Here is a 25,981-nt window from a genome sequence, read left to right on the forward strand (position 1 = left end):
CTTGATTGAGAGTACATTAATTATATTGACGCACATAATAGTGTAAACAATTAATAATTATTTGCAAAAATACACATTATGACGTATGATCCACTGCTGTTGCTCAGAAAATCAGCTTTGCGTGGGTGTGAGTGAGGGAACGAACAAATACCTTCCCAAATACGGTCCGGCGAGAGGTGCTGAAATGTCTTGAGGAAAGAGGCACCTTCTGGGTAGAAAAATTCCTTTGTTTCGCTCTTCTGCCAATATCGACTGGCTAGGCATTCCGAGAATTGGCATTGGAAATATGAGGGTTGGTTAAAAAGTACATATAACGATATCGTTATATATGGTGCGCGACGGGAATGTCCACTGATGGTACTCATTAAGTGGGCAAGAACCCTGGAATCCATTTCTTCATGATTGCACTTCACCATAATAACACAATCACAACACTATTGAGTTGCCTATTCCAGTAGTCCACCAAGGGTTAAAGTCATTCTGAGTTTGTTCACACTGAAGTGTAAGAGTTCACATTTTCACTCGGAAACACGAGATCACGAAAATTCGAACGATAACGGACGCGTGGACCATTTGCGGTAACACGAGGGCCATTTCATCAATGTCTTTGTGTTCTTTTATTATTATTATTATTATTCATATTTTCTTTTTATTTTAATCATCTCATAGTATGTGTATGCAAACAATTTAAATATTCAAATGTAAACCAATTGTTATATATGACTCAACATATTATTCAACGCACGTAGAAATTTAATGTAAACATTGTATTCAATATTATGTTTTAAAACTTAAACTAAGTTACATAAGTACATTAACACATTCAATGGAAATGTTATATTCAATTCCATTTCAGAACTAACAATACACAATAAAATATAATTAACACAAACCAAATATATTGCGATAAGTTTAAAAGCAATAATAATTAATTCAACATCATATACTGCAATAATATTTACTTATTCTAAAATAAAACATGCAGCACTATTTAGCAACAGCAAATCTATCAATAAATCATTCAACATTGCTATCATTTTACTTTTCGTAAAAGTGAATGTACTCCTTGGTATTGAATGCACAAAGAAATATTTATCACACTCGACACAAACAAAATATTTAAAACATTGACAATATTCATGAAAATTCAAAGTTATATATTCTTTTACATTCTAACATGAGATATTTATCAAAAATGTTCAGAGTAGTTCGATACAACTAAAACATAACACATAATTCAAACAATTATTTTATAATTCATGAAAGTTACACATTATAACACATATATAAACATAACACTATAAGAAATAACATTTCATTTATTTGAAATGAAATATGACTTAGCAGATGCGAGCTCGTTACACTCGAAGTATACAGTATATAAATATACCGCCTGCATTAAATGTATAAGACTCTGCCCCAATTATTTATTTATATTTTTCCATCCCCGAAGCAAAGTGGAAAGGATAGAAGATAAGGTTATGAAATCAAAATAATATAGAGGGGACAAATAAGAAAATTGCGTTTCCAACGCGTTAAATAGTGTGATTAACCCACAATTTGGGAGGGAACTTTGCTTCCATGATTTGAAGTTTAACGTGAAGTGTTTTCCGTGTTAAACGAAAAGATTAACACAAAATAAGTGCAATAACAATTGTTCACAGTTAACGCATGAGTTTTACCTTTAATAAACTCACTTCAACATTTATTACTGATTCCTTAATATCATCTGTCTCACTTTTCTGATACTTTTTTATTATTATTCCTTCGTTTGTGACTCAGTGGTTCACCACGTAGGCGTGTTTAGATGGAAAACAAGGCTGCGGTAGCCCACCATATAAGTAGGAGTCAATCACCCTAAGTTGATCACTGTGATCTTACCAGAGTGCTAATTAAACAAAACAAGAGGATTAATAAAATTCACTAACGCAAATTCTAAATTATTGACCTTACACCATCATGATTCGGTGAGATATTTCAAATACAAATCTAATTCCAGAATTTCATCGAGGATCTTGTAAATTCTATTTGATTTAATTTTCGAATCACATTGATTTGAAAGGTTTATAATTACAGCGTTGATAGCATCATACGTTAACTCCTCAATACAACTATTTAACTCTGAGCTTTTACTTTGTTTTCTTAGAATTTCATCACTTTTACTTCCACAATGTTTAGTAGCCAAATTCAGCCAAATATTTTTAGTTTCTGTAGTTGGTTTCCAAACCTTTAACCTGTCTACAGAATGTAATCCTAAACATTTACCTGTGACTGGATCCGTTAATTCAAATGCCTTTTCTGAGATCTTTTTAGAACACAACAGGGGACCTTTATACAAATGAAGAAATTTTGAAATTCTTTTATCTATGGCCGAACTTAAATTTGTTTGTTTTAAGAAAACTAGGTCATTTTCTTTTACCTTATACTTGGTTTCTTGTTTCTGATTATGCTTAACATTTCGTTTACGGATAATCTCATTTCTTTTCAAGTCTGCCATGACTAACTTATTATCCCACAATGCATATTCATCATCTTTTTCATTGACAACAATACCAAAATGTTTAAATACTGATTCACACGTTTTTACATTTAAATGTAAACTGGCGGGACTTACTCCCAAACTACTAGGAATTGAATAATTTAGTAAAATTACAATTTGAGGAGTGAATTTTTCCCAAGCGGTATGATCTTATCTGCAGAACAATTTGAATAAGCGATTAGTTTCACGATGGATCCTTTCAACCGGATTAGAAGAAGCGTGATAAGGTGTCACATAATGTATTTTAATTCCGTATTCTAACATTTTTTCTTTGAATTTTCGAGAAATGAAACAGCTACCATTATCAACTAAAATAGTACTTGGAATACCTAAATGTAAAAAATACAATGATTCTAAACAACGTAAAACACATTTAGTGGTAGCATTTCGCATTGGGTACAGAGTGTAATATTTAGTAAAAACGCCCATAATTGACAATGCATATTTATGAGCTGATGAAGAAGAAACATATGGTCCTAAAATGTCAATTGAAACAAGTGCACGGGGACTGTTAACAGTAATACTTTCCATTGGCCTTGCCGGAGGTGAAGTTTCTACCTTTGTTTCCTTCATACTATGCAATCATTGATGAAATTACTAATATCTTTCCCATTGTTTTCGAATAACAAATTTCTAAATTCAGTATTCTATATAAGAAAAACCATAAAAATCAATGTAAGTAACCATATATATGTTTACATATAATAAGAAGTACCCATACATAAACAAGTGCTCCATTTCATTAGTATATTAAATCACTTTTGATTTTCTTCTAGGCACTCAACTTGTCAAAAACGCTTCTGAAGTTTAGTTTCTACATTTTTTTCTATATTGATACTATAACTAATGCACTGAGACTATTTTGAGCTACGGCACTCCTTTAAATGCTTTTATATTCTTTAATATGGTAAAAACAACTTTCAGTTTCTGAAGTCATCTGATTACTTACTATAATTTTCATTAATTTTGTTGTAATGCAATTCTCTTTCTACAGACTCACCACCAATTTCACGACAATATACTAAATGGAATCTCCATTAGGCTGCAAACGTCTGCTATCTTATATATTTGAATTGTTAGGCAGCTGTTTTGTGAACTGTTAACGGTACACGAAACATGCAATGTATCAAAATAGTTGCAGAGGCACCTTTAATTACGAACGCTTTGTCCAAGTATTTTTGCATTGTTGCTTCAAGACACTTCATGACTGTTTATGTTTTATTTACGTTCTTTGTCAGAAGTTAGGCTATATAAGACGAGATTTAAGTTTAAAAAGGATATTATTGTAATGTGTTCGATGTTCTCCCACCTGGAATTGAACCCTGGGCCTGTCCACCAAAGGCATCACTAGTCACTATAGAAATGAGGAGGACATGACATTTCATGAAATCAACCAAACCACGGAAAACACCAGAGCTACTAGAATCTTCGGACTCCTAATGGAGACATACAGCATATTCAAACACCCGCAAAATATGATGCAATCAATCAAAAGTGAGCGAATGTGACTTCCTTTGCTACAAGATTACTATGAGTCGTAATAGAAATGGCCATGCGAACGAATCGGGATAGAATATTTGACCTACTTTCCAGGCGCGCACCCAGAAAATTTTGCTGGATGAGTCCAAAGTTTGGGAGAGGGATCTAATACTATAAGACACTACACTTACGTACGATTGATCCGATGTAATTCTACAATCGAGAAACTTTATCTAGTCGTTAAGTTCCGCCATCTATATTCTAAGAAAAAATTAGATATTTAAAGAAAAGAAATAGTACAGACGAACTGTAACATCAGATCTTTGGGCTACACCAGTCATTCCTCTACTAAACAATTATAGTTTTATTATGAAAGTATATAAACGTATGTCGAGTTAAAAAGTTTTGAAGGGAGATCCGAACCAGATAGATTCTCCGTGTGGGTGCGTCCCTGGTGCTCACACTAGTTAAATTCAGCATAGTTTTAATGTGTTTATTCCAGTTCTTATACTTCTTTACTTTTTCAATCAGATGTCCCAAATATATTACACAATTTAGGCCCACTGCTAATTTCCTTCATATACGCCGCGAGAAAAGCAAAACAATGATATTTTCATTTCATAATATACGTATCTGCCATTTATTGTTTTAAATTAACTTTGAAATTTCGACACAGTGTAGTTTTCACCGCTAGATAATAGTTAACATTGGTCAATTATCCATAGTTAACTTCATTCTAAACTTTCACAATCCGTCAATGCACTACAAGATATACAGTAGTTTGCAATCGCTCAACAGAATCCTCTACAAAATAGGGTAATGATAAGATTTTTCTTACAAGAAATCTTCCGAAAAGTGCTGCTGTACCGAACAAATCTTAGATTCACTAGTATTGAGAAAGTATTTTAGGATAACCTAACAATACAAACCTATTGAAAAGGGTACACGAGAGTGTACACGGGAATATATCCACTTTTTTTAATAGTTCAGCATATATTTACTTAATTGAGAGATGTAATGGAGGAATAAGGATGGATGTAAGTTATAGTTTTAAAAACGGTGAAGCGCATACCTACCAAAAATTCTAGCAGTACATAGCTGACGGAAACTATGGGAAAAAAAATATAAATACTAGCTATCACATTTTTAAATCAAAAGTATACAGCTGTAGCACATTACTGCAAATACCAATAATGGCATTTTTCTATTTTGCATGTGTTTAAGATAAATGTTGAGATAGAAAAATCAGTTCCAAAATTTCCTTCAGGTTCCCACAATACAAAGGTGAAATTTTACAATTGTAGCAATGTTACAAGTACAGTACGTTTTGAGAAAATATTTGGTTTTCTTACAAACTTTTAGTTCATTTAGGCAAGAAAACCATAGCCCAAAGAAAAATCAGAGATTATACGTATTTAAAAATAAGTCTTGAAAATCAATTAAAATTTAATTTTGTTCTGCGTTAACATAAGAATCTCTAGGGAAGAGCTCTAAATCTCCCATTCCCGTCGGTACGACCTCGGAAAGCCGTAGTTTTGTTTATTCATTTGTTTATTTTCATTACAAGAAATTGAGATAAAAAGAAAGGTAGATAACTTCTTGAAAGAATAAGTTATATACCTAGGTACTACTATATTCTTCTATTTTAAATTGCAGAAGTTCATTCTTTAATTCTGTTTAAAACGCCACATTACTGAAAATTAGTCAACAATAGCTGTCAACGCTGCTCGTGCAAATCTTAATTTGAACGTCAGGAAACCATAGTTCCTCCCCTCAGCTACCCGCGTTTCCCTTCCGTACTACACACAGAGCAGTCTACCACACTCGCTGCTCTGTTGCGAACGTGGTGTGATGATGGAAAGCATATACGCAAGGGGTAAAGCAAGCTGAGAGTAGAAACGAAACGACAATATAATAATATTCTAAATATTATTAAATATCTTAAGGAGCAAGAAACAGCGGACTATATTTGGTGGTTCACGTGTTCCTGTGAACTGCACAAGGTGACACCACTGGATGTCCTATAAGTATTTAATTGAATTACAAGCGTAACACTTAAGTATGGGTCTGCGGTTTTGCTCGCTTGTAGTCGTAGCAACATTTGAGGGATAACCAATTTGAAATTTAATTCAAGAATTATTTATTCGTTTCTAAATGCATTCGCCAAAATAATAAATCTATATCTAAAAATGTATGTAACGATGTTTGTCGTCGAAGTTCTAGGCGGCTGGACAGATTTTGATGATTTTTTGGTACAAGACCTTTTTATCACTTTACTTTGATTAAAATGCGTATCCTAGGAAAGTGCGGTAGAGGGTTAAATTTCATGCGAAAAATTTAGTATCTCACGATCCTATCAACTTAGGATGATGAAACATGATGGATAAATTAATTAAATTAAGCGTACCCATGATCCAGTGTTTGTTAAAATTCCTATTGTATGGTGCATAAGTGGCAGTCAGGACTTAAACTATTTATTTTGGTTTAGACATTCATGAATAAGTTAAGATGCATATTTTTACAATAGATGTTGATAATTGGTTGGCCTGAAAACGAAAGTGTACATCCCTATTGAAAATGAAAAATTATATTGCTTGTAGTATGAACAATGCTTTGTATGTGCATTAAGAAATCCTGACTGACGTGTTAGTTTCTGCACTCAAACATAATCATTAAGTTTCGAACGTTGCAATGATGGTGTGGTACCTGGAAATACATACATACACACACACACATATATATATATATAATATGAAACGTGTATTGAAGAGAGTGACTGACATGATGTAGTGGGTCTTGTGATAAGTTGTATGTTGAATAGGATATTATAATGTATGTAATTGTATTGAGTTTGTGAATATTGAGGAGGTAATCCTGACACTAAGTGATGTTTGGTCGACACTGATATTAGTGGAAGTGAAATAATAGTATCAACAGATTGGAGTTGATATATTTGTATAGAAATTTGTAACAAAGTTGGTAAGTCGTAATGGCCATATGTTCGTAGCTTCAATAGACTACAACTTCAATAGACTTCAATATGGTACAACTCTACCCAATTCAGCACCATTTAACAAATAGGCCTACTTGTCACATTTTCAAAAGTGTTAGTAATACTTTTCCTACATCTTACGTTACTCATACTGTGTGTGGGACTCTTAAAAAATGCTGTTGAACGTTCATTCTGTGACGTTGCACCGGTTAACAGTACGAACTTTGAAAAAATCGTAATTCGAACTATACCGGGGAAAAAAAAAAAAATGACGCTACGTGGGCATATCTGCGCTGCAGATGAAGGAGACCAGAACGAAGCAGTGTGGTGGAAATTTTAGCTTGAAATCTTTTTTAAAAAAGTTGAACCAAGTGTTGAATCAATAGCTGTTTTCCCTTTTAATTTGTAGCCTCTGTTATACTTCCTACATGCGAGAAAAGTTTCATCTATTTCCACAGTTATTCCGGGTCCTCCTATTCGGATGTTTTGAAAAATAATTTTTAAAAAGAGTACTTATTTGATTTGGACTCTTGGAAGAGGGGGGTGTTTTAGAATTTTATCTCTTCTAGTTTCGTGTTATGGAGCCATGTATTATACTGGTATAAAATAATGAATTCAGCCCTTTTTGTTTCAATTTGGTACTATTTTTCAGCCCACTCCAGAGCTAGGACTGTGGCAACACTGTTCCATAGTTGCTGAACAATAATGGCAGATACCACTGACTTCACTTTAAATGAGTGCTTAGTGGCAAGTGTGTGGGTTCATGAACGGAAACACAAGAAAGAAAATATGCCACAGGTGATGGATAGGTTTGGTGAACGGTTCGGTAAGGAGCCACGAAGTCATTAGACTTCGATCACGTGGGAGAAGAACGAGTTTTCACCTGGAAAGAGTTTTATGTGCCCCTCGTTCTGGTCGTCCATTAACCCAAAAGGAAACGTGTGCAGAAGTTGTGCGTCAGTAATGCGTTCATCCTGCAAGTCGATCGGAAAGCGTTCTACAGAACTTGGAACTGCAAGGAGTACAATGCATCTTCACATGAAAATGGACTTTAGTTTGCACACATTTCGGCCAATAGCCACCAGTGAACTAACCGATGATGATTAAACCGCCGGCAGGAAACATCCAGGATCTTGTTGGAGACACCTTTCCCACCATTGTTGCTCTGAAGTGCGTTCTATTCCCTGATGAATGTGCTATTTATTGGGAGTTTTCGGGATGGGAACGCCTTCCTTTGGGCAAATGGAAAACCCCATATTTTTATCAAGACATTGAGAACAATCGTCCGGACGCCATGCTTGGGGCGCGAATGACTGAACAACACATTTTTGGCCCGTACTTCTTTGAGGGTTCCATGACGCAGGTTACTTATCTGGAAATGTTGAATGACTGGCTTCTTCCATAGTTGCAGAATCTGGGCATCAACAACACGGTTGTTTACCGACCACTTCACACTTGCTGTTCGTGAATGCCTGAACCCACTGTTCCCTGGCCGGTGGATAAGACAAAGGTCTCCAAATTCACCAGCCCTTTATGCTTGGCTGCCTCGAAGTCCGGACCTTATGACGTCAGACAGTGCCTAGTGGTTTATCATCAAACCATACGTCAGGAAGAACCCGTGTATGGACAATCATGCTGTGTAGCCAAATGTCCTTGAAGCCTTCAAGCCTATGACGCGCAGTTGCTAAAGCGGATGAGTAGAATATGAAGGTGTATCAATATGTGCAGGAATAATGGAGGTGCACATACGGACGTTTTGGGCACGTAACTGTACGTATTATTGATATAGGGATGAAACAAGTGCAGGTGTAAAGGGACTTTCTGGTCATCCTGTATTTCTGTCATTTTCATTGTATTTCACTGTTCTTTCCTATTCATTTTCTCGTGTTATCCACCTCCTGTAGCTATGAGGTATATCCACGGGACTCTAACTAAATATTTTATTTCATATTACTTATTGTTCAGAACACATTTTAAAAGTATGTTTTTTGGCGAGGGAAGGGTAGTCTCGATTTCTCTTTTCTTCAATCTATAAAACAAATCCTAAAAGCAAAGTTGTTGACTTTCCCATTAAATTTTATTTCATTTTGACTGTTAGGACATTAAAGAGAGAAGATAGCAGTAAATACAATGTATAAACATTAAACTTTTCATACATTCCTTACTAATAAATAAATTCGAAAGTTTTTTAACGTTAATAGAAGAAAATCTTAAAAGAGAATTTTCACTAACATTTTAATAAATAGAGTTAAAATTTCACTAAAATTAGTTTAAGTTGGAAGCTTTCTAAAAATTGAATATTAAGATGTTTTTAGTGAAACATGCCAAATGCAGAATATGGTGTACTAGAACTACGTTCTACGTACGTATATTATTTCCACTTATGAGAAGTTTCATTTAGGACAATTTTCTCTGTATGTAGACTTGTCAATATGGAACAAAAGTTTCACTGTTATAAGTTTTATTTTATTGTATTTCATTTCATTCTGTGAGATAGAACGATGTATCTTGAGTGTGTAGGTTACGCAGTTTGGTTTTAGAATTTTGACGCTATTTATCTCAAAAGATATAAAATTAAATTGATCTAGATGTTTACAGCATTAAACGGAAATTTGTATTACTATTTTTTAAGATGTGATTATAAACATTTAATATTATTTCTACATTTTAATCTATTTATATGACTAATTTCTAAGCATATCTCTGATTATATACAGGGGTTTCAAAACAACACCGACAACGTTTGGGAGGTGATTCCTGATATCAATGTAAGACGAAAAGTATAGATCAACCTGAGTGCACAAATGCTTCCTTTCGGAGTTATAGGCTGCCGAAACCATGAAAAATGTAATATAAAGGTCCATAGCTCGAATATTATGGAACCTACCGTAGTCGGGTCAAGACTTTATTTAGGAACTAGTATGTGCCCTATCCAAATATCGAAGTTTCAGAATCCCGCGGTACTTCCTTAATAATTTTTATAGAGGCAGCTGATGAGTGCTTCAAACTATATGGCGGTAGCCAAATTCCCTCTATAAAAATTGTTACGTGAGTAACGCAGGATTCTGAAACATGCATTTTTGGATAGCGCAGATATTAGTTCCTAAGTGAAGTCTTGACCCGACTGCGGTATGTTCCATAGTTTTGGAGCTACGGACCTTTAAAGTTCATTTTTTCATGTTTTCGGCAGACTATAACTCCGAAAGGAAGCATTTGTGCACCCAGGTTGGTCTACAGTTTTGTCTTATCCTGGTGTCAGTTATCACCTCCCAAACGTTGTAGGTGTGGTTTTGAAACACACTGTATATTATTGTGTTCTTCAGGAAATTCAGCGAAGGTGGGAAGCGAACTTTCTTTGTGGTTAATACCGTCACTCTCGTTCACCAGCAAGCGAGCTACGTTAACAATAATACACACTTAATTGTTGGAGAATATAGTGGGGATACGAACGTAGACTACTGGCGAAAAGATAGATGGACAAAAGAATTAGATGAACACCACGTAAGTATTTTTTTTTTTTTTTTTTTTTTTAAGTGTACGTCCCAAGTACCATAAGTACTAAGCAAATAAAATAGAAAATAGTTGTTTTGTGTAATCAGAAAATCATATATACAGTTTTATTTTGATTCTTCCTTCAATCTTTTTAGGAATATCTTGGGATTGTACCGTCAATATTTTTTTTCTATTCTACTTATATTTTCCCGGAATATATTCTCCCTTAAGGAGACTACAATTTTTTAGATTATTTTGTTAGTCCCTGCTATAATCGAAGCTTCTTTTTGTATCACAGCATTTCCCTGCCTTTGTTTTCAGCAAAATGTTGTGAGAAGTTCTAGGTAGTAAGGTCAAACTCAATGATATTACATTCAATCTAAACGTTCGAAATTGTATTTGAAGTGTTCGGGTAGTTATACCAAACTCCTAAACAGAGTTCTCGTATCTGTATCTTCTGGAAGTATTTTCTCTTTCCTTAAAAAATAGTTTCAAAATAAATGGATGATTATTTTGATTATTCAGAGTGCATTTTCAGGAAGCAAGCCGTTCTTGTGTTTGTCCTTACTCAGTGGCGGATCTATCCCAGGGCCAAGGGGCTAGGCTCCCCAGTTTTTCAGTGACAAAAATAACTTAAGCTATTACTTATATATTTTTTGAAAGTGTATAGTAAACACATGATATACTTATCATACTCTGGGGTCTGGTTGCCCTCTCCCAGTTTTTACCTTCTAGATCCGCCTCTGTCCTTACTACTCGGAACGCTTCATATGATCGTAACTTGAAACAAACATAATTTCTTTTATAATTGTGCAGTCGCCCTTTGTCAGTCTGAAAGCTCAGACAACGTGCTAATTAATTGTGTAATTGGGGGTCAGAACTGACAAGTTGCGCCCAGGATTTTGTAAACATTGAATTTAGTAGAGCATAAAGTACAGGATCTGACCTGGGTTGCATACAAATAAAATCGAGCGTATACAAAAGGAACAGATCGTGATGTCAAAGGGGTTGAAGTGGGTGAGAAAGGAATGATTTTTAGGATTGGTTAATCTACTCGCACTTACTAGTGGACCTCGGTGTCTCCCATCGATCCTTCCCATGGGTCGATGTCCGTCCATCAGACTCTCTGGTCTGCAAAGCGCCCAAGTAGCCGGGAGTTAAGGGTCAGCGAAATCCAAACAGGAAAACCAACATTACGAAGACGGTAAATTCAATCAAAATCTAAACTTCTCTTTAGTAAACAATTCATCGTATTCAACAGCTATGTAACGTTAGCTGAAACAAAATGCTCTCTAAGCCAGAGCAAGGCAAAACTTATCGTAAGCACAAAAATGAAGTTTGCGTTCTACATCTTAACTCGTCTCCAATTCAATACCGACTGCCACTTCCGAAAGTCTATCGATCGTTTTGTTTAGCGTCCCTTCCGGGTTCATATCCTGGATCATTGACTGTTTCTTCTGTCTCGACTAAAAGTGCATATTCATAGATTAACCAAAGGTGAGGTAATGATAGGAATGCGGACGGGGAAGCAATCTGTTGTTTTTATTAATTAAGAAATTACAAGTGTAAGAAAGAAATGACAGATAGCAAGAAAACTCTTCCTAGTAGGAAAAGCAAATGAACTTAGAAAAAAATCGAAAAATGATTCAACATTAAATGAACGATTATGCTTTTCACTGTATTGAATTTTAAATGAAATGCCCCTAAGTACGAAATAAAATGCTTCATTATGTGTCCAAATACACATACCTTCACATCCCCCCTGAAATCAAAGTCCCGAATGAAAAGCATTTCGGAGAGAAAAAAAATATATATATATATATTTTTTTTTAACGAGCATCTTTGTAGTTCCATTCAATCTCAATAATAAAAGTCACAACAGCAAATATAGTCTGGAAAGAAATCATTTTTTAAAGAAATGGAGTACAGCATAGATGTCATGTCCACAACACTAATACAGTTGATAACAGAACAGTTAAGGCCAAATAATGTAAACACAGCAACGTTGATTTTGTAAACACAGCATTACTAAGCACAAAATGTAGGTCTGGAAATCACAGGTATAGTGTCCTTACACATCACATAACTAGAAAGTTCATTCAGTACAAATAGATGATAGGAGTAGGTTAGACAGGTTAATTATAGTAACATCACAAAAGTAGGGGATACATTGAATGACTGCCTATAACACGTAAGATATGAGAATGGGGAAAATAATTGGATAAAACAATGAAACGAATAAAAATCTACGAAAAATCAGGGGAAAGAATTGCAAAAGTAATAATTTAAACCGTAATCCATACGTATATACCTATATATAATAAATAAAAACTCCAATTCCAATAAAATTTAACTCTAAAATTAAAATAATTATTACACGGTAGAAGAAAAATTAATCTAGCTACCCATAGAAAGAACAGATAAAACAACACAAAAGAATGTTGATTTCAGGTTTTAGAAAAAAAGAATTGTGCAGAATTTAGTTCCACAATGACCGAAGTATTGGCAGAGTTATAGCCTCTGCACTGGCTATTAAAAACCTTAACGAAATCAACATGACAGGCTATCACCAAACACATTCCTAAATCTTCGACTAAAATATGCGATAAAAGAAAAAACGTATCTTCTTTCTTGCATGAAAGCAGAAGTACGTGGATCCACAGAAAAATGTGGAATCAAGTCCATTCTTCAAATGTACAGAAATACATGTCATATAAAGCACAATTCTTCATCATCCTTAGATCCCAATTCATCTTCATGATGAAATACGAAGTTCACTATATACACTGCAGGTAATGAAAAATTTTTCATTCAAAAAAAAAAAATCACTAAAAATCACACAAGAGGTTATAACAGTATATATTCCTTTCAAAAGAATACATTGACCGAGTATGTTTCCAATAACTAATAACAAATCGTAGGATCAAATCAAATAATCCAGGAAAAGAAAACTTCATTCTTCTTTACATCCACATTCGGATCATAAGATGTGTTGAAAAATGCAAAAAAAAAAAAAAAACGTAGAAATTCCTTCTTCATTATTATCATAACATAGATAGCATACAAATATCAATTCTCAGTTGCATCTTTAACTATCAGTAACAATTACTCGTCTTTTTTTCTTTCTTTCTTTTTTCTTTTTCTTTCTTTTTTTGTGAAGCATAGTGTATCGATAAGATGTTGATTTGACGCCAAAATACCAACTATTCAGGTTATAAGCTGTTGATAAAATAACCAAGGAAAAGACGAGTTCTTCGAAGTTAACCAACAGTTCTAAGTAACTGAGAAAACGATTATATCTATATGAGTACTCCTTTTTCTTCGGTTCTTCGTTGTAATTGTTATTGCCGGCGAGAACTTAGAAACACAAACAAACCAAAACAAAATTAGTCACCAACTTCACAGATGTTTCAAATCCATCAAATCTTCCTTTGATAGCTTTCTTTAAAAAAAAAAAAATAATAAAAAAAAATGCAGAGAAACAGCTTTCGCTCCATTTCCTTCTTCCAAGGAAAAATACACAGGTAAAAGACGCAGGTAGAGATCCCAATTCTTGTCGAAAATACACAATACAATACGGTCTACGTTGTCCAAATGATCCTCTATAAATTTTCGTGTATTCAACAATGCAATTCTAGCAGCAAGTTCCTTAGGGAAATGAAATGCACCAACAGCGATGCAGGGAAAATCCACAGTTGAAAACTGATTTTTCAACACAAAATCAAAACAATTATTATAACAATTCTCCAAAATTTTCTTGTTCGCATCTTTTGGACCACACGTCAACAATACATGATCAGCGGGGAGATTAATAGCCTGGAGCAATCTTCACTTGTCCTGGTTTCAAAGAACGTATTTTCTCACAATCTTTACGAAATTCTTCTCCTGCAGCGAAATTCGCTGTCTGCTGCTCCTAATGGAATAAGTAATTCATTCGTAGGGTTAACAACAGCGTCAGCTTTAATCATAGCGATGTCTTTTCGAGAAACACTAATTTTCTTGATTGCTGAATTGGCACCAAACTTCGGTTTCAAACCGGAACAGTTCTTCCCTGTTTCAGCCCAAGCGGGTAATTGGTTAGCAATCATAACCTCACGAAATTTCACAGATAGAATATCTTCTTTTTCTATCAGTTCACAGCAGGATTAAAAATAATTTCACAATGTTCTTCATCCTCTCTCCTGTTTCTCTTCCCGTACTTCGACACGGCAAGCATTCGTAGTAGCATCCTCCACTACGTCTTGTATATCCAAGTCAACGTCATCTTCTTCTCCCTCTTCCTCGTTTTCCTTCTGTTTCTCGTAGTACTTCTTCAGTCTTTGTACTGCAACCAAATCAACCTTGAATCTTCCTCGCGCAGTCTTGAACTTAACAAAATAGGAATTTGGGTGATCAATATCCTGAATGATTCCTGGACCAAAATAACGTTCACTAAAAGCTCTGGTGGATCCTTTCTTCATGGTACTGTCCAAAATCCATACCTTGTCTCCGACTTTGTAATTGGGTTTCGAATGACGTTTGTCATAAAATTTCGTTGCCGTCTTGGAACCATTTGTCATGGGCTTTGTCTCGTATCTCTCCAAGTTGCCGCAAACGTTCAGCATTGTACTGAAATTGACAGGGGGTGTCCAAAATTGCTTCGTGTAGCATTCTACATCGGAATCCATACAAAAGTTCAAAAGGGCTGTATCCAGAGAATAAATTGACAGTTAAATTGTGGGCCAACACAACAGATGGCAGCAGTTCGACCCATTTTCCTTGATCTTTATTACACAACGCAGATTTCAGACTCTGTTCAATGTTTCGGATAGCTATCTCAGCAGTCCCATTAGCGTAATGAGCTTGAACATTTACAAATCGAATCTGAGCTCCAATCATTGCACACAACTCCTTGAATAAGTTACTAGTAAAGCATGGTCCTTTGTCTGTGACTATTTCTTTAAAAATATCGTATTTCAAAATTACGTTTTCATAAAGAAAACTACTTACAGAAGACGCTGTTATATCTCCTAGTGAACCACAAATAGTATAACATTAACAACCACTGCATCACCAACCACAATCAAATATTTATGCCTCAAAATATTACTGGGGGAATACACCCCTCCGATACCAAGAAATAAGCGATAGAAGGAAGTTACTTGGGGATACATTTGCAAAGTACCATAAGCAGAACCAGGTTCGTTTTTGGCAGTCTGACAGATTAAACATTCCTTGCATTTCTGATAGATGTATTGTTTCATATTAGGGAAATACACAGATTTCACTAAAATATCATATGTCTTTCAGAAACCTCCGTGACTTGAACCAATGGCAGAAGTATGAGCCGCATTAAAAACTTTATTGCGCAATGAAACAGGTACAACTAAAAATTTCATACCACTAGATGTTTTTTGTTTTCTATACAAAATTCCTTCTTTAACCGTGAAATAAAATGCTTGTCTTTCAATTTTCGGGTTTTCCTTTTCCTTCTTTTCTAACCAATCAAAAATATCCTTATAAAATGAATCCTTCATTTGTTCGTCTCTAAGAGAAGGTTCGTCACGTAACATATTATTACCCTCAGTAACAGTGGACGAAAATATTCGAGGATCTTCCTCATTCTGTTGCTTATCAAAAATGTCCCTGAGGGCACGAGAAAAACGTGAAAGAGAATTGGCCTCTACGTTGGACAATCCGGATATATATGTGTTACAGTAAAGTTATATTGCTCAATAAAACTAAGCCACCTCGCAAAGTTACCCACATTTTTAGTTTGTTTCAGAAACAATAAGCTCTTAAATCAGTTTTCAAGTAAAATTGACGTCCTAATAGAAAATAACGAAAGGATCGAAAGGCATATATAATGCTCAAAAGTTCAAGTTCATAAGGATGAGTAGATTTTTCACTTTTACTTAAGCTACGGCTACAATAAGCAATGGGTGCTAACTCTGGGTCATCTGGAGAAATCATAGGTTGTTTGAGCACGGCACCTAGACCGCGAGTTGATGCATCAGAACAAATGTACAGGGTGTTTCGGATTATAATGCATTAAATATGGCGACTTTATAATAAGGTCTTTAATTTTCTCAAAAGCATCGTGTTATTTCGTGTGCACTTAAACGGTACATCTTTCTTAAGAAATGAGTTCGAAGGCTCCTCGATTTCAGAAAAATTGGGTAAAAATCGTCTTACAAAGCTAGCTAATCCTAGAAAACTTTTCACATTTTTTCGTTTTTGGACGTTCATAATTACTAATGGAGTCAGTTATTGTTTTGGAAATTCGCAAGCCATCGTACGAAATGTCGTGTCCCAAAATCGTTAATGAAAAATAAGCCAATTTTGTTATTTTCTGGTGCAAGTTCGAGACCACGTTCCCTAATCCGTTGAAATAACTTCTTGGTGAGATTGATAACGTCTTCAAAAGTGTTTCCACCCCAGAAAAAATAATCAAGGTACCCAAAAACTTGTTCTGATTCTAATCCTTCCAATAGTATCTTCACTAATCTGTTTAAATAAGCGGAACTAGTGACGAGATCCTGTGGGAACGCTCTAAAACAAAAAGAACCAATTCCTGAGATTGAAAAGGCAGTGACATGTTATTCCGCAGCGATCCTCACCTGGAAGAAACCGCTGAATACATCAGTACAGCACAAGTAGCCACACTTACTAAGACGCGAAATAATGTTCCCTATCGACGGTACTGGATAGCTTAAATGCTACATGGCGGTTCAAAAATCTAGCGTCCAAAATAAATCTGAACGATCCAGACTTCTTTTTTTCACGAAAAGAATGGGTGAATTGTATATAGATACACATCTCCAAATCACAGCGTGTTTGAGCAAAGTTTCGACCTGTTTTTTAACTTCTCTTAAGTGGAAGGGATTGGAAACTAATTCGTATGAACTGGGACGTCATGTAGCATTTTGATCTCATGTACGTAACCCTTAGCCACCCCAAAATCATCCTCTGACCAAGAAAAACAATCTCTATACTCCTCTATTACAGAATAAAACATATGCTTCTGATCATCAGAAAGTTGAGGATTCATGTCCACACGCTTAACGTCAAAACTAGCAGGAAAGTTACTACTGTATTTTCATGTTTACTGGCTAAACCATGATTTTAAGCACTATCTGTATCATTTGGGTAATGTGCACCCAGCCTAATGTCAATAGCAGCACCTAAATGAAAAATTTTCTCTAAACACAACTTTTTGTTGGTTGGGTTGACTACTCTTATGACGGGATTAGCAGAATCCACTCTAGACTCATTCACAAAAATTTCAATTTTAGAACAGATTTTTTCATTGGGTTGCAAAATGTTCTTAACTTCCACTAAATCATTAATCTTACGAACATGTACTGAAACACGATTTTGGTGGTAAAGTAACTGATTTTGCCGTTATGAAATACCCTTGCATTAAGTTCGCTGTTTGTTTTCAGAAACTACCTATAGCATGACTCTTAGGTAAAGCGTATTCAGTGGGTTTCCCAAACCTAACTATGTGAACCACGTGAATGTCCTGATTCATAGTAACATGTTGAGGAAGCAGCCAATCATTCCCCAACAAAACAGAAGATGCAAATTTGTCTACAACTCTAAAAGTATGTGTAAAAGAATAGCCGTCACTTTTGAACTTTAACACAGCTAACGTGTTAGTTTGAAGTCCTTTACCCGAAATGCCACGGATAATAGTACGTCTTTTAACAAGTTTGGTGTTTGGAGGAAGAAGCTCCCTAGTAGAGATAGAAATTTGACTGCCAGAATCCAATAGTGCCTTATACTCTTTATTGCCGATTTTAATTTTGATGCAAGGCAGAATCCTATCCCTAACAATAGGCGTAGTAATAGTGTCAGTCTTGAAAGCGGCTCTTTCTCTCTCTTCCTAAACTATTTTCTGTATTTAAAACATTCCACTCATCGTTACCCTTGAATTGAGCCATGTTGCACATTAATGTTTCGTCTGGACAGCGTATACTATTATTCGCGTAAGACGTACTATAATTTTCGTTGCGCCTGTTCTGTTGGTTCTTAGCAATAACAGAAGTATTCGTTGGAGAGTTCATTCTATTATGCTTATTATGATTCATATTACTCTTACATTCAGACGTACAAAAGGAGGAATAAAAATTACATTTCTGTTGATGAAGCGGGATAGAATCTACAGAATGTTGATTACTGCATTCTTTCCCAGCGGATAAGATCTCATGCTGTTGTTCATCAAGAGGAAATGAAACATGAGAATTATCGCGCAATGAAACATCAGGTATCTTTGCAATAAATTCCAGTGTGCTATACTGCAAGATTTGTTCTCTAGACTTAGCTTTAACAAGCGTCTTATAATTCACAATCAACTCAGCTGACTGTTCTTGTAGCAAAAATTCACACAGCGCATCGAGCGACGTAAAAGGTTTATTACATGTTAGTTTAAAGAGGCAATAACCCTTTGACTAGAAAATTGATTTGTTGCTGTATAGGCATGGCTTTATCGAAACTAAGCATGAAATCTACCTTGTCATAAATATATGTCATAATGGGTTCTTCTTTTTGATCTCTAGATCGAACGATGTGTTCCGTCACCTTCTTAACTACAAAACCTCCAAATAATGTGATCATACGTATCTTTGTCTACATACGACAAGTTCACAAATTCATCTGTTCTAGTTAAAGCTAAAAACCACGCCAGGGCCCCATCCCGTAATAGATATGGAAGCAAATGTCGTTTCTTGACTGCATCAAACTCGTAAATGACTCAGCAAGACTCAAAATATTCAAAGAAACGCATAATATCTTCCCCATTCTTGCCGTGAAAAAATGTGGGGCACACTATCGAATCTAAGGACGTAAGTCGAGCTTGTGCCATAATGCCAGAATTCACCATTTTCTCTAAACTTCTCTAAAATAATGTGTCTAAAAATACACACAACAAAGTGAGAGGGTGGAGGGAGGATGGTAAAACAAATAGAATTTCAGCAAATTCTAACGGTGGGCGGAAAACAAACTAATGCAAAAATAAATCTTAATTATGTTCAGCTAGATTAGAAAAATCGAAAGTTACAAATATGTGTGCACCCACACAAGATTAAGGGTTAATACCACATCTCCGCCATGTGCAGTCGTCTCTTGTCAGTCTGAAAGCTCAGACAACGTGCTAATTAATTGTGTAAGATGTCAGAACTGACAAGTTGCGCCCAGGATTTTGTAAAAATTGAATTTGGTAAAGCATAAGGTACAGTCTCTGACCTGGGTTGCATACAAATAAAATCGAGCATATACAAAAGAAACAGATCGTGATGTCAAAGGGGTTGAAGTGGGTGAGAAAGGAATGACTTTTAGGATTGGTTAATCTACTCGCACTTACTAGTGGACCTCGGTGTCTCCCATCGATCCTTCCAATGGGTCGATGTCCGTCCTCAGTATCTCTGGTCTGCAAAGCGCCCAAGTAGCCGGGAGTTAAGGGTCAGCGAAATCCAAGCAGGAAAACCAACATTACGAAGACGGTAAATTCAATCAAAATCTAAACTTCTCTTTAGTAAACAATGTATCGTAGTCAACAGCTATGTAACGTTCGCTGAAACAAAATGCTCTCTAGGCCAGAGCAAGGCAAAACTTATCGTAAGCACGAAAATGAAGTTTGCGTTCTACATCTTACCTCGTCTCCAATTCAATACCGACTGCCTCTTTTTCGATCGTTTTGTTTAGCGCCCCTTCCGGGTTCATATCCTGGATCATTGACTGTTTCTTCTGTCTCGACTAAAAGTGCATAATCATAGATTAACCAAAGGTGAGGTAATGATAGGAATGCGGACGGGGAAGCAATCTGTTGTTTTTATTAATTAAGAAATTACAAGTGTAAGAAAGAAATGACAGATAGCAAGAAAACTCTTCCTAGTAGGAAAAGCAAATGAACTTAGAAAAAAATCGAAAAATGATTCAACATTAAATGAACGATTATGCTTTTCACTGTATTGAATTTTAAATGAAATGCCCCTAAGTAAGAAATAAAATGCTTCATTATGTGTCCAAATACACATATCTTCACGTAATTATAGTAGCCTAAACTGAATTGTAAGTTTTCAGAAAAATGCCATCGAATGGAGTAGAAACGCTAACAATATATACTTAATATTTTACAATTGTAGTTTGCTTTACCACATTACACCAGTGACAGCATGGGTGTGTCTGTTAGCTATAGGAATATGGACATAAAAACATTGAATAAACGAAAATACAAAAAGTTGGGCCTTATGCTATGAGATATTTCGTTAACTGTACTAAAACTTGTGTAACTATATATAAAGACTTGTGTTTTAATCGAAACAACAACTTTAAGGTTCGTGTCGTAATTGTAAAGTATTTTTGAACTGGTTTAGATGTTTGTTCTTTGGTATTATTATTATTATTATTATTATTATTATTATTATTATTATTATTATTATTATTATTATTATTTATCCGGTTATTGGTTTGTTTCATAAAAGTTTCAAGAAGGTGCGTAAATTATTTTTTAATTTATTAAATAAAGTATGAAATTTCTCAATATTTATAGGCTTGCAACTGATTGTCTTAATTTTGTTTTGTATTTCCACTAAATAATGTATTGTATTTTTTTTTTATCAAATTATAAGAACCTTTTCAATTTTGAACAGATACACATGTTTGTTTTTTATTTTTTGGTATTTCTAGAGGTCATTTTTGAAAAGTATTACTTCGTGAGTTTTATTTTTTGTGTGTGTTATGGAACAATCATTTGTCTTTTTTTTAAATTATATCCTTCATTATTATACCCAGTAATTATCTGCTTTTTTTATTTATATATTGTTATTCTTTGTTCTATTTTTTAAATATTTGTGCTTCATTTGTATCTCTATATTATAATGTATAACCCTATGTATAATCTTATGATGTATTGCATGCGCTTTTTTTTCTTTCTTTCTTTTGGCGCACTTATGGTTGTATGCTGTTTGCTGCTGAATAAACATTTATATATTATTATTAGTTAACTTGTAAGGTGCCATTTGAGAGATGCTTTTATGTTTTGTTAGGTTTTTTATTCTCTAGTATTTTATTTTACTATCATCGTTTCTCTTCTATGCTTAATTTCTTCTTTTCTGTGGATACTGCACTTTTTTTTTATCTTGGTCTTGAATGTTGTTGTTATGTTTTTGTTTTTTTTTATTCTCATTTTATTTTCGTCATTATTACTAGCCTTATGAATCAGTGTATTTTACTTGATGTGTTTAACTTAGAAATATATATTTTCAATCTGTAATAGCAGCTACATTTTGTCTTTCTAAATTTTTTTCTCTTTCAATATTTTGTAAACTGTTTCAACTACACGGTAAATAATCTATTTTTGTATATTATACTGTATACTTGTTCTATTGTATACCTTTTTTGTATGCATGTTAATTATGCTTATTTTTTTACTATTGTTATTTTTGTATTTCCCAGTTTGTAACAGATACTTCATGTTTTTATGATATTTTTCTGAACTAATATTTTATCCATTTCACCTATTTTTGTATGATCAGTTGTATGTTGTTAATTCTATTTGCATGCGCTCTATGCTTGTAAAAACGCTTCTTTTTTTCTTTGGGGCACTTGTGGCTGTAATGTGTTTGCTTCCAATAAACAACAACAACAACGACAACAACCACCACCACCACCACCACCACCATTATTATTATTATTATTATTATTATTATTATTATTATTATTATTATTATTATTATTATTATTATTATTATTATTATTATTATTATTATTATTATTATTATTATTATTATTATTATTATTATTATTATTATTATTATTATTATTATTATTATTATTATTATTGAAAGAACGAAAATTCTCGAAAGCAAAGGACGTAAATGCTTGTTGGAATTCAAAAATATATCATTATTATACGATTTCTAGTAGTTTCTGTGTTCAATATCATGCTATTATATCAAGCTTTATAGTAGTTTGTTTGTGTGTTTGGCTGAAGTCTCAAATTTCATTTACACATTCGTGCGTGCAACGTAACAGCAAAGGAGCAGCTTCGTGTCTATTAATATTACCACAGTTCTATTACCAAAGAGTTAAAAGTACCGATAGTTGCAGGAAAAATTGAATTCAGCGGTTGGAAAGGTAATTACTCATTTTGTTCATAGAAAAACACAAATTATTTTGAAACCTAGAATATGGGTGGATATGATAGACGTAGTAATTTCATTTAATTCTCAGTTCTAAGAATCAGGGGCACAATGGCCCAGTGATAGAGCCCTGGTGCTTGGGGTCCCTGGTTCGATCTTCGGCCAATAAGTTTGTAATGGACAAGATCGTGTCCGTGAAAATTCTCGGGATATTCCCGTTTCCTTCCACATTCTCTTCCATCATCTTTCACTTGTCTTAATCATCCCTCTTCCTTAGCCTAAAGGGCATAATCGTGAGACGTTCAACTGAAAGATTTCACTTTATTTTTCATTTCAGTTTAGAATATTTCACTACTTGAATATCGTATTGGAACAGTTCAAGTAAATACAGTTTCCTTAACGCTAAAGTATATTTTGTTTTATTCCATTATTTTGGTAGATTGTCTTTTCTTTTTACCTATATTTATCCTCTTTATGAAGAGGACGGAATAACGTAGAATAGTTGCGGAAAATCACGAAAGAATTCTCGACCTACTGGGAAAATTGAGCTTTATATGAGCTTGATTAATCTTAAATTTGAAGAGTATTGGGATGGGGTTTTAACAAAAGTAACTTTAAGATTTTAGAAGTCGAGACAGTGATTTTGTCATGTAGTTGCTTGTGGTTGCTTGTTAACTAACAGACTTTCGGTCATCTGAGCAATAAATTTCAATATTTCTTTCTTTTCTTTTCTTTTGTATATATATATATATATATATATATATATATATATATATATATATATATATATATATAGTGGCGGATCCAGGATATGATCAAGGGAGGGGCTAAACCATAGTTTGCCGCTTTATCCAGTGCAAAACAGAATTAAAGTCCATTTTATCCAGTGTATACCTGAGGGTCAAGGGGGGCTATAGCCCCCCCCTTGGATCCGCCCTTGTATATATATTATTTTCAAATGTGCCGAAATCTCATAGTCTGTGTGGTTACTATTATTTCCTTCTAGTTTCCATTTATCAAAGATATCTTCCATGTTTTAATATACCGTTAACTCCCAATTTCTTACTTTTAAGAATAACTGAACCAATTATCTATACTTTTGAAAATACATTTTTAATTAGCCTTTTTAAATTCAGAATTCCATTCTTGTCTTGTTCCAGGTACTAGTAATGACTGCTCAGATTTTACTGGACATGCTAGAACATAATTACATACGATTGGACCAAATTAATTTATTGATTTTGGATGAGTGCCATCGAGCAGTGAAGGAGTCACCTATGAGTGAGGTATGTTTTGTCCTTACCTTTGAACATTCTTTATTTTGAAATGAAAAACGCTATTCTATAGAAGCTATTTGCGTTCAGTTTGCAAACAGTCTTTCCGAAGAAGATAGTGCATAGAAAAGGAGAATTCTATGAACTCTCGCCTTATGTTCTCGCATTTTATAATGCTGTGAGAGGTTGATTGTAATTGCTCTAGTTTTCTGCCTTCTATGTGAGACAACATAGCCGCTTCGCGACATTGTGCACCACAGAGGACAATGATCCGATTTTTCTGGCCTAAAGGTCTGTCAGAAACTGAAATTCATCAGGAACATACAGCATATTACGGGGACAGTACTCAGTGCTCTACCACCTAAAAGTGTGTACGAGTGGAAAGAGAAGTTTAAAACTGGCCGAGCAAGCGTAACACACAAAGGAGTAAGACGTATTTCAACCTACAACACTTACTTGATCGCAACTACAATCAAGGCAACGAATTTTTGAGAAGAATATTTACGGAAGATAAAACATGGATCTCTCGTTATGATTCAAAATTCAGAGAAAAATATGAAGTGGAAATACCCAAGATCATTAATGAAAAAGGAATTAAGGACTTCCACGTGAAATACGATGCTAATCGTGTTCTGAGACTGGAGCGGGCCTTTCCTGGGGAATAGATGGAAAAAGAGCATACGGTTAACAGTGCAAGATAGTGATTTGCGTTCCAATAATCTGAAATAGCAATTCGCACCAAACGACGAGACCGATTGTCAAAGATAGTATTTTTGCCACATGATCACTACCCTATGTCCTTCCTTCGTACACTCCGTCATTGGACCAGCCATGTTATCTCTGCATTAGAAAAAAGAAGAATGGAGCAATCGTGATCAAACTCTTGTAGCATTACGGGAACAGTAAAGCATGCGAAGACAGAAGGCAGTTCGATCTCTTTAGTGGCCAAATTGTTAGCTTATACACCTTCGGCGTTGGAGACCCGGATTCGATTTCCGGTGGAAGATTATGTGAATCGAATCCCACGTTAAGCTGTAGGTCCACGTGTCATATAGCTTCGCTGCTGAAAGAGACGCTAAACTCAAATCAAACATACAAACAAACAGAAAAAAGCAACGCGCACAATATAAAGTGTGCTGTAGTGAGTGCAGATAATTTTTGTCTTTCCCTCTTATTTATGATACTATGTATTATGGCAGATTTTATATGTATCATTCCAGATCATGAAGAAATTTAAAAATTACGAACCTGATCAAACTCCGCGTGTGCTTGGTCTCACAGCGGCGCTTTTGAACAGCAATTGTAAATATGAAGAAGTATTGGAAGAAGTGCGAGCGTTAGAGACTTCTTTGTATAGCAAAGTGGCAACGATTGATGATATTGTTGAAATAGTATGGTAAGTGTGTCAAGTGATTTTTTTTTCTTTTAAAAAAACTATCAATTTATGGATGGTTATATTTGATAGTGTTGGTTGAGGTAGTAAATTAGGTTGAGTAATTGGCATACCTTTAGAATAACACTGAAAAGTTTAAACACATGACTGGCGGAGAAACGAATTGCGGTACCCATTTGCTAGACGATTGCATCACCTATGAGCTATATGCGACATTATCGTTTTTCTCACGCTACTTTTTCTCTCCAGCTCCAACTACCCAGTCGTTACCATGTAATTGTTAAAGGCAATGCGATGCAGTGGAAACGTAAACGTACCATATGTACAAATACTAATTTACAGAAAGTTTATGTTTCTATATGTGTCAGATTTTGACGTCTCATCTACCTTAGGAAAAACCACGGGACTAGCGTTGGTTACCCTTGATGTGAGCACCATTTGTCTTGGCAATAGCCTTACACGTAACTTACATTGTAGGAGACTCCGTTGAAGTACAGGAACGGGAATCTTAAACTACTCCAGACTTTCCAGAGGCCACAGACAGTGATGACACCACGAGATGCAAGTGCTGTTTTCAATAGGACAAACTCGCAAAAATCCGGTAGACTGGCATGAAGTGACTTCACCGGTATGTCCTGGAAGGGAATAGTATGCCGATGTCTTCCACTATCTGTTAAATATCTGTGTGGA

The 25,981-nt window shown here is 34.8% G+C and overlaps 1 protein-coding gene across 6 annotated transcripts in view; it reads left to right on the top strand.

Moving 5' to 3' along the window:
• The window catches only part of LOC145686102 (endoribonuclease Dicer-like), a 323,942-nt gene that overhangs the window by 126,137 nt on the left and 171,824 nt on the right, over positions 1–25,981 (top strand). For 5 of the 6 annotated variants that reach the window (XM_081759049.1, XM_081759045.1, XM_081759051.1 and 2 more), the window contains 3 exons: positions 10,334–10,511; positions 23,785–23,910; positions 25,119–25,294. In XM_081759049.1, the coding sequence (XP_081615175.1) occupies positions 10,334–10,511; positions 23,785–23,910; positions 25,119–25,294 (480 nt within the window). The remainder of the gene's footprint in view (positions 1–10,333; positions 10,512–23,784; positions 23,911–25,118; positions 25,295–25,981) is intronic. The other variant, XM_081759050.1, reaches the window with a different exon arrangement.

This window comes from Thermobia domestica, chromosome 5 (assembly GCF_964235325.1).
Source record: "Thermobia domestica chromosome 5, izTheDome1.hap1.1, whole genome shotgun sequence".
In the NCBI taxonomy this organism is placed as follows: domain Eukaryota; kingdom Metazoa; phylum Arthropoda; class Insecta; order Zygentoma; family Lepismatidae; genus Thermobia; species Thermobia domestica.